Source organism: Mirounga leonina, unplaced genomic scaffold, assembly GCF_011800145.1.
Source record: "Mirounga leonina isolate KUSES-001 unplaced genomic scaffold, KU_Mleo_1.0 Mir_93, whole genome shotgun sequence".
In the NCBI taxonomy this organism is placed as follows: domain Eukaryota; kingdom Metazoa; phylum Chordata; class Mammalia; order Carnivora; family Phocidae; genus Mirounga; species Mirounga leonina.
In genome coordinates, this window is record NW_023270854.1 from 52,048,440 (window position 1) to 52,058,249 (window position 9,810).

At 42.7% G+C, this 9,810-nt stretch overlaps 1 protein-coding gene across 2 annotated transcripts in view; it reads right to left on the minus strand.

Moving 5' to 3' along the window:
- Positions 1 to 6,463: 6,463 nt before the first annotated feature.
- The window catches only part of MYOM1 (myomesin 1), a 155,693-nt gene continuing 152,346 nt past the window's right edge, over positions 6,464 to 9,810 (minus strand). For both annotated transcript variants that reach the window (XM_034995657.1, XM_034995658.1), the window contains one exon: positions 6,464 to 6,925. In XM_034995657.1, the coding sequence (XP_034851548.1) occupies positions 6,632 to 6,925 (294 nt within the window). In that variant the 3' untranslated portion in view covers positions 6,464 to 6,631. The remainder of the gene's footprint in view (positions 6,926 to 9,810) is intronic.

A 9,810-nucleotide genomic window follows, 5' to 3' on the forward strand; every position in this document is an offset into this window, starting at 1 on the left:
TCTGTGCAGAGGTCAAAGCTGCCCGTGATTTTCCACTGTTGCTGGACATAAACCTGGGGAGAAGGCGGGGATTTTAGAGTCTGAGTGTGCTCTACCCACTATTGCAGGTCAGCCTGTTGTGTGGAGGAGCCTGTGAGGAACAGGGCCTGGAGCAAACCAGTGCTAAGTCAATATTTGTTGATGAATGAATGAGTAGAAAAAAATGACAGCTTATATTTTTATTAGTATATAAAAGTTATAGGTAATTGCCCTCTCCTTCAGTTTTGAGAAGGAAACAAATAACTTTTTTCATTGTCATCGTTTCTTCATCTTTACTTTCAACACTGCTGAAACTTTCTCCTGAGAGGAGGATTTAAGATTTCTTGATTCCATTCCAGCAATATTCATATGCTTTTCTTCTCGCTCAGCACAGTTTTCTTTTCAGAGAAACGAAAAGCTCCTCTTGTCACAGTGGTGGTCCCTGGTTTTGGGTGTGTGAGGAAGAGACACATCTCCTGGGACGTTCTGATGAACGGGGACTGGACTGGGGGAAGCTCCCAAGGCGGGGGTGCCTGCACTGACAGAAGTCTGAGAGCAGAGAGAGTTCCGCTGGTAGTAGATCTCTCAGCTTTAGCTTGTCGCATAAAGTCTTTATGTCGCCTTCATTTTTGAATGGTATTTTCTGCAGGTAGAGAATGCTAGGTTGTTTTTTTTTTTTTAAAGATTTTATTTATTTATTTGAGAGAGAGAATGAGAGAGAGAGCGAGCACATGAGAGGGGGGAGGGGCAGAGGGAGAAGCAGACCCCTGCTGAGCAAGGAGCCCGATATGGGACTTGATCCCGGGACTCCAGGATCATGACCTGAGCCAAAGGCAGTCGCTTAACCAACTGAGCCACCCAGGCGCCCAAGAATGCTAGGTTGAGGGATTTTTGGCTTGCTTTCCATTGGCACTTTAAAGATTTTGCTCCAAGGTCCTCTGACTTCTATAGTTTCTCCTGAGAAGTTTTTTGTTATTCTTGCTTTTGAATGTGATATCTTTTTCTCCCTGGCTGCTTTTAAAATTTTGTCTTGATCAATGTTCTCCACCAAATTTATTATGGCATGCCAGGGTATTCTTCTGTCTCTACTTAATATATCCAATCTTTCCTCTGGCTTCTTGAAAATACAGAATATAGTTATAACAGATGTTTTAAGGTCCATGCCTGCTAATTCTATTATCTTTGTCATTTCTGGGTTTTGTTTTATTTTTTTTTATTTTTAAAGATTTTATTTATTTATTTGAGAGAGAGAGAATGAGAGAGAGAGCACATGAGAGGGGGGAGGGTCAGAGGGAGAAGCAGACTCCCTGCCGAGCAGGGAGCCCAATGTGGGACTCGATCCAGGGACTCCAGGATCATGACCTGAGCCGAAGGCAGCCGCTTAACCAACTGAGCCACCCAGGCGCCCTGGGTTTTGTTTTTATTAATGTACTTCTCTTTTTGTCCCCCAAGTCTGTATTATTTTATTATAGAGATCTGCTAACTTAGGTTAATGATTATAAAACAATACTAATGACATTTCAAGTTATATACCTACAATCCACCAACAAATTACTGATTTACACATAGCTTATCATATTTCAAAAGCTACTCAAGCATCTTTTCTTGAAATTATGATTACATTTGATGTTGGGATTACATAGTGTTAAAATTACAAAAATTTATTTTGAATTTTCATTATCTGCTCCAACAATATTAAATTAGTATTGAATTATTCTTGATACTCCCATAATGTTTGTGTACAAAGTATTTTTCCAGTTTAATTGAGATATAATTGACATATAACATAGTATTAGTTTTAGGTATACAACATGATGATTTGACATGCATATATTGTGAAATGATTACCGCAATAAAGTTAGTTAACATCCATCACCTCACACAGTTACAATTTTTTTTTGAGTGATGAGAACTTTTAAGATCTACTTAGCAACTTTCAAAGATATAATGCCGTATTATTAGCTACAGTCACCATGCTATACATTACATCCCCAGGACTTATTTATCTTAAATGGACTTTTCTCCTGGTTGTTAGTCATATTTTCTTGCTTCTTGGTATGCCTTTTTTATTGAAAATTTCTATAATGAATTTTACACTGTTGGATAATGCGTCCATTTAAAATGTGCTGCACTTGGTTCTGACACACCTGTAGGTTATTACAGATATTTGATCCTTTTTGCTTTTGCCTTTTATTAGGGTGGGTCAAGAGCAGCTTTTAGTCTAGGGTTAATTTAGCCCTGCTACTAAGGTGAGAAACTTCTGAGGACTCTCCCTGATGTTCCACCTATTACAAAGTCTTTTCATGCAGGCTGGTGGGAGGGAGAACTGTTCCCAGCCTGCATGAGCCCCGAGGACTGACCTACTGCTTCCCACCGGTTCTCTCCTCAGCACCCACAGAGCAGTGCCCCACCAGAGACCTGTCCGCAGCTATCCAGCACGGCTCCTCCGTGCCACTGGCTTCTCCCTAGACTTTTCCCCACAAATTCTAGCCGCCTTGGCCTCTTTGAACTTCAGTCTCTTGTCCCTTCAGCTCAATGAGACCAGCAGGTTCCGTTTGGGTTCCCACTGGTTGAACTGCAGCCTGAACACTCTGTCCAGGGCCACACTCTCAGGTCTCTCATTTTGATTTCTTTTTCTCTCAGGGCTCATAGTTCTCTGTGTCTGCATGCCAGTGCTATTTTATTTTATTTTATTTTATTTTATTTTATTTTATTTTATTTTATTTTATTTTTTTTATTTTATTTTATTTTATTTATTTGACAGAGAGAGACACAGCGACAGAGGGAACACAAGCAGGGGGAGCGGGAGAGGAAGAAGAAGGCTTCCCACTGAGCAGGGAGCCCGATGCGGGACTCGATTCCAGGACCCTGGGATCATGACCTGAGTCGAAGGCAGAGGCTTAATGACTGAGCCATCCAGGCGCCCTGCCAGTGCCCTTTTTAAAACAGTTTTCCCCCCATATATTTTGCCTGGTTTTCTAGTTGTTTATGGTGGGAGGACAATTTCCATAACAGTAATCCTTTGTGGGCAGACACAGAAGTCCCTTGTAGGGTAGTTTTACATGTGCTTCTCCAGGACCCCAGACATTGGACATTTTTATGGGAACTTTTGGCTTGAGATTCCTACACCATGTGGTGCTGTAAATTTGGACCCCACAAGCATGCAATGCTGGCTTGAGGAATCCGTTAACTTTGTTTTTCTACCCAGAACCACCCCCAGGCAGATGGCAGGCTTCCGTGTAGCTTCTCCCCATCAGTTGGTGATATTTTTAATGTTCCCAATTTTTTGACTAAGCTACCCTTCACGTACCCCGGTTTGTGCAGGACCTTGTATACAGCTGCACATCTTCAACAGTCGGAGCCACGTCTCTTGTTCTGACGTGGGTGTTAACTCTAGTCCCAGCCCAGAGGGGCTTTATCTAGGTAGAATTAATACTTTTGCATTATGGCATCTGTGCATATTTGACTTTTAGGTACTTGTGATGTTTTAGATCATTTATCCTAGTAATAGCTCAGCTTTATGATTTTAACTTACAATGTTTAACTGATTGTGATTTTGTGTTGAAGCCTTACTGAGTTTATATACAAAATGAGAACATTTAAGAGAACTCAAATTTTCCATTTCAATATGCTTAGTTTCATAGGTAATTAAAGTTATTTAAGTTTTTGGAAAGTTTTTGTTTGTTATGTCAGACGATAGTAGTACCTAAAATGGAAAGCCAATAGATCAATTTATAAATACAGTTTAATAAGTCAAAGGGAATTTAGATATACTCTTAAGGCACCCTTAACTCTTTTCAATGGCTAGATTTTTAAATAGAAAAATAAGATTTTAAAGCTAACCTTCAAGGATTTAGGAAGATCTAGATTTTTAAATTTATTACTTTAATAGATTGAATATTAATCTTATAAAACAAAACTCTGAATAGTCTTTTTTGTGTTCCAATATGATTCTCCATGTACCAGTAGCTCACATTTAGCAGGTCCAGATTCATGCATTCTCATGAGTTAGAAAGACTTTCAGCATCATTAAATTGATAGATCTATACTTTTGTTCTATTTTCCCCGGTAGAAACAGCAGCTTTTTACATAAGCCATCAAATCATAATGTAGTGATTTAGTTTGGTTGTTAAAATGGTTGAAATAATTCTTATTTTTTGGGCGAGAGAGCGGGGGTGGGGGGTGGTGCAGGAGGGGCAGAAGGAGAGAGAGGAAATCTTAAGCAGGCCTTACACCCAGTGTGGAGCCTGACGTGGGGCTCCATCTCACGACCCTCAGATCATGACCTGAGCTGAAATCAAGAGTCAGACACTTAACCGACTGAGCCATCCAGGCGCCCGTGAAATACTTCTTATAACCATCTTGTTGAGGAGTCTCAGCTTATGGAGCTATGAGTATGAAAGCATTTTTCTCCCTTGCTGCCACCTTGTTTCATCAAGTCCCTCTGGACTGGATGGCAGGGATCTCAGTGATGCACACTTTGATTTCACAAATTTTCACACAATTTCAGAACTTTGGACACACTGTTTTAAAATTGTGTTTTCATTGGATTCAAAGTCCTTCTTGTTTTCTCTCTGGTCTGGGCTCCAGAGATACATGGAACTCGGGGCCGGGGTAGCAGGTTCTGCTCACACACACACCTCCCTTCTTCCCTTCCCCCCACGCTGGTGACTTTGCTGCTGGTTCTTAAGAGGGGTGCATTTGGGGTTCTGAGGAGAGTCTTGGGGGCCTCTCACCTGCACAGCTCCTGCTTTTCTCCTTTCTCCTCTCTTCAACTCCCCTGCTGGTGTCCACTTTCCTTTGGTCCCCTTGTCCAGAGAGAGCCCTCTTGCTGAAGGAGGTAAAGCTTCAGACTGCTCAAGGTCAGCTGCCCTTGGCAGGGTCCCTTTGACCCTCGAGAAGCTCATCTACTTGCCATGCCTGTTAGCAACAGCACAGCATCTCTCTGCTGCCTGGTGTTCAGTGTCACGGCAACAGCAGGGGGGCACTTGGCTGCACAAGGGAATCAGACGAGAGGCAATTTCTAGTCCTGAACTTTGCAAAGGAGAGGATGCGTAGGTGTACCTCCAAACTTATAAGGGAGTCTGCTGTCCCATCCCTGACCTTTGGCAGGAGGATGGAAAAGGGAAACCTCTTTTTATCCTAACTGTTTTCCTCCAGTGGCGTGTGAGTGAGCACAAGTGTGCATGTTTGTGTGTGTGTGTGTAGGGGGTGTGGGTGTGTGGTGGGAGAGATGGGGGAGAACCACATTTCCTAAAGCATAATGCTGCCTGTCAGCAAGCCCTGCAAAGAGGGGTAGCTCCAAAGCTGGCAGTTCTCCGGACTCAGAATCGGGGTTCCTTTCTTCTAGCTGTGCGCCCTTAGTCGGTAATTCTGGCAGGAGACTCCCACACTGTCTTACTGTCCTTAACTGACACATTAATGCAATTACTGTGGGTATCTTAACAATGGAATCGACTTGATTGTACAGTAAGCCACCAGATGTACAGTGACAGAGCAATTTCACATCCCTGATGCTCAGTTGACCTTGGATGGCTCATCTGATCATGCTAGGAAGGTACTGCTTTTTTTTTTTTTAAAGATTTTATTTATTTATTTGAGAGAGAGAGAATGAGAGAGAGCATGAGAGGGGGAGGGTCAGAGGGAGAAGCAGGCTCCCCGCCGAGCAGGGAGCCCGATGCGGGGCTTGATCCCAGGACTCCAGGATCATGACCTGAGCCGAAGGCAGCCGCCCAACCAACTGAGCCACCCAGGCGCCCTGGAAGGTACTGCTTTAATCAAAAGGAATTTAAATCAGAAGATGTGCTATAAGATGCGGGGGGAAGGATGCAGCAGAGACCACGCCACTGAGCAGCCAAACAGGAAGAATGAGAAAAACACTGATGGGAAAGAGGAGAGGTGTGAGGACTTTATTAATATGGAGAAGGCTCCAAATCACAAGACCGCCAACAGAAATGCAGGTCACTATCATTAACAACACACAAAATATACCACTTGGCTTAACAATTCGTCCTCCTTTTGACGGGATGAAGTATGATTGCAACCCATGAGAATTTCCTGGGAAAGGTCTAGCCAGGTCCAAACGCTGTTCCACAACACATTCATCTGCTCTCTGACCATCACTCAACATCCCTCTGGCTTTATTCTGGTCTTTTCCTTAAAACCGTTTCCTAATATTTGTGCTACCAATGGCATTTTCTTTCTTTCTTTTTTTTTTTTTAAAGATTTTATTTATTTATTCATGATAGACAGAGAGAGAGAGAGAGAGAAACAGAGGGAGAAGCAGGCTCCCAAGGAGCAGGGAGCCTGATGCGGGACTCGATCCCAGGACCCTGGGATCATGACCTGAGCTGAAGGCAGACGCTTAACCATCTGAGCCACCCAGGCGCCCCCAATGGCATTTTCTTAACGCAGAATTTGTAGATAAAGAAAAACTATTAAAATGTTGTTAGTTGATGCTTCTTTATATGAATAAGAGATTGACAATTTTCCCCCGAGCCAGCACAGAAATAGGGAGTAGAAAGCAGGAAGGCTTCCTTACACTTAACCCAAGCCATTCGCACACAAGTAACACAAGGCAGCTCAGCGCAGCTCCCCTCGAGCAACCTCCTGGTCACTTGGCCTTCTTGTGGCCTTTCTGGGGCTGCTCAGTGGCCTTCCTTGCCTCCTCCTCCGGGATGAACACACTGATAGTGAAGTCGCTTATCTCTGAGCCATACTTGTTCTTCACAACCAGCCCGTATTTGCCGGAGTCGGCGGTGCTCACCCCACTGACGGTGAAGTAGGCAGTCTTGCCGGCCTCGAACTTGACGCTACAGTGGTCATCCGGGACCAGGGGCTTCTCGTTCTTTAACCAGGAAACCTCTGGAGTTGGGTCGCCCCAAACGATGCAGGTGAGATTAAGCGCCTGCAAAACACGTTTTAGGAGAGGGAAGGAGATAGATCAGGTACCATGATCCAGCTTCAAGAACCCTTCTGGTGGTTTGGCAGGAGCTGAAGGAGGATAAATATAAAGCCCCTGGAATGATGGGTAGAGTTATGTGGGGTATGCACCTGCATGAATTACAATTTGACTTCAGTCCTAGCTAGGTTTCTGGACCTAGAGACCTCAGCTTTCTGGCTTTGGGGAGGCTTATCATCAAAGCCACACAGAGTTTGCTTCCAGTTCCCAGCTGCACTCTTGCTTTCATAAACACATAGATGCCTTTTGCTCTCATGTGGCATTTGGATTCTGTCTCACTAGAGAAATCTCATTGCCATAATCACCACCTGCTCATTTTGCATTTCATCTGCCTCCCAGAGCCCAGCAGCAGAATCATGACCACTGTTTCATATAATGGGATTCATTTTCAGGTTCCATCTCCCTCCTTTTATTTCTCCCCTCAAACCCCACCCAGTCTGTTGTAGTTGCAAAGGTGCCCTACCAGAATGTATTCCTATTTCCTGATATTTTATATCACCATCTGTGCTGAAACCCTCTTACTTTAAAAGATCAATGTTTGGGCCATACTTTTTTTTGTTGAAAAATTTAAGGACAATTGTAGATTCAGAAATGGCTGTAAAAAATAATAGAGAGATTGTATGTGCCCTTACCCAGTTTCGCCCAACAGTAACACTTTACAAAACTATAGTGTAATAACACAACCAGTACATTGACAGTGATGCAATCCACGGTTATTATTCAGATCTCCCCAGTTTGGCCTATACTCATTGGTGCTTGTTTGTGTGGGTTCTATTCAATTTTATCCCTTGTCCTAGCTCCTCTCAGTCAAGAGAAGGAACATTTCCATCACAAGGATCTCTCATGTTGCCCTTTATACCCACACCCACACCCTGCCCGCAACTTCCCAACCTCATTTCTAACTCCTGGTAACCATCAATCCATTTTCCATTTCTAAAATTGTGTAATTTCCAAAGCATTATATAAATAGCATTGTATAGCATGTAACTTTTTGAGACTGCCTTTTCTACTTGGCATAATTCCTTGCAGATTCATCCAAGTTACTGCAGGGATCAACAGTTTGTCCCTCTGTATGGCTCAGTAGTGTGCCATGGTGTATATATATATATATATATATATATGTATATGTATATATATATATATATACTTATAAAGGTCATCTGGGCTGTTTCCAGTTTGGGGCTATTATGAATAAAGCTGCTATCGAATATATACAGGTTTTTCTGTGAACATAAATGTTAATTTCTTTATGATAAATGACCAGGAGTACAACTACTGGGTCATATGATAAATGTATGTTTTCTTTTTTGAGAAATTGCCAAACTGTTTTCACGAGTGGCTATACAATCTTGGCTTACATTTCTACCAGCAATGTACGAGTGATTCTGTTTCTCTGCATCCTTATCAGCATTTGTTGTTGTCACTGTTTTTATTTTAGCAATTCTGATAGGTGTTATGATATTTCACTGTGGTTTTAATTTGCATTTCTCTGACGGCCAACAATGTTGAATTTACTTCACATTTTATTTTTTTTAAAGATTTTATTTATTTGACAGAGAGAGACACAGCGAGAGAGGCAACACAAGCAGGGGGAGTGGGGGAGGGAGAAGCAGGCTGTCTGCTGAGCAGGGAGCCCGATGTGGGGCTCGATCCCAGGACCCCGGGATCGTGACCTGAACCAAAGGCAGACGCTCAATGACTGAGCCACCCAGGCGCCCCTACTTCACATTTTAAATTCCATTCTTGCATTTTTTTCCTTACTGAAATCCAGAAAGTATAAGGAAAAGAACTAGGGTTCACAATATACAGGAAAGGGATATTCTTCTAAATATCCCTCTAAAGGGTCTTATATGATCACTTATTACCTCTTCTATAAGAGTATTGGTTTTTTTTAAGATTTTATTAATTTATTTGACAGAGAGAGACCAAGCGAGAGAAGGAACACAAGCAGGGGGAATGGGAGAGGGAGAAGCAGCCTTCCCGCTGAGCAGGGAGCCTGATGCAATGCAGGGGTCCATCCCAGGACCCTGGGATCATGACCTGAGCCGAAGGCAGATGCATAACAACTGAGCCACCCAGGCGCCCCAAGAGTATTGTTTAAAACTGGGAGATTAAGAAATCTTTTCCCTTCCATGGTTAATTAGCATTTCTTACTGAATTATCCTATAAACACATTTCAGCAAGAAAAATAGGCTATTGCCATCAAACTTACCCAAGCGGACCTGGGGTTAAAACTTTTATTTTTCTTTTTTCTCTTTAAGTAGGCTCCATGCCCAACGTGGGGCTTGAACTCATGAGCCTGAGATCAAGAGTTGCGTGCTCTACTGACTGAGCCCAGCCAGGTGCCCCTTGGGGGTTAAAACTTTTAACAAAACCAAACCAAACTCCCAAATACCTTAGGTGTCACGGAAAACTACTATTCATACTTTAGATTTATTTCTGTTATAGATCACAAAGTCCTTTCCCACACATTCTCTCTCCAAATTCTCACTACAACCCAGTGAGCTGAATATTGTGAACCCCATTAAATGAGGAACATGAAAAACGGAGTTTAAAGACAAAAGCAACCTTGCAATGGTTGAGCTTCAGGTCGGCTGTGGTCATATATATTCCACCCGTGAAGAAATGCAGCTGGATGAAACCTGCCTCTCACTAAAGCCTTTCCACATGCCTTGTTTTATCCCTAGTCTACCTATCATATGTCTTCATTGGGAAAAGGTTTTGTTTCACTACAAGTACCTGTCCATTATGGCTGGCTTATTGAATTTGTCTTAATGAAACAGAGGGATGAAGAAAGTGAATCCAGGTTAGAAATTATGTTCATTGCTTTT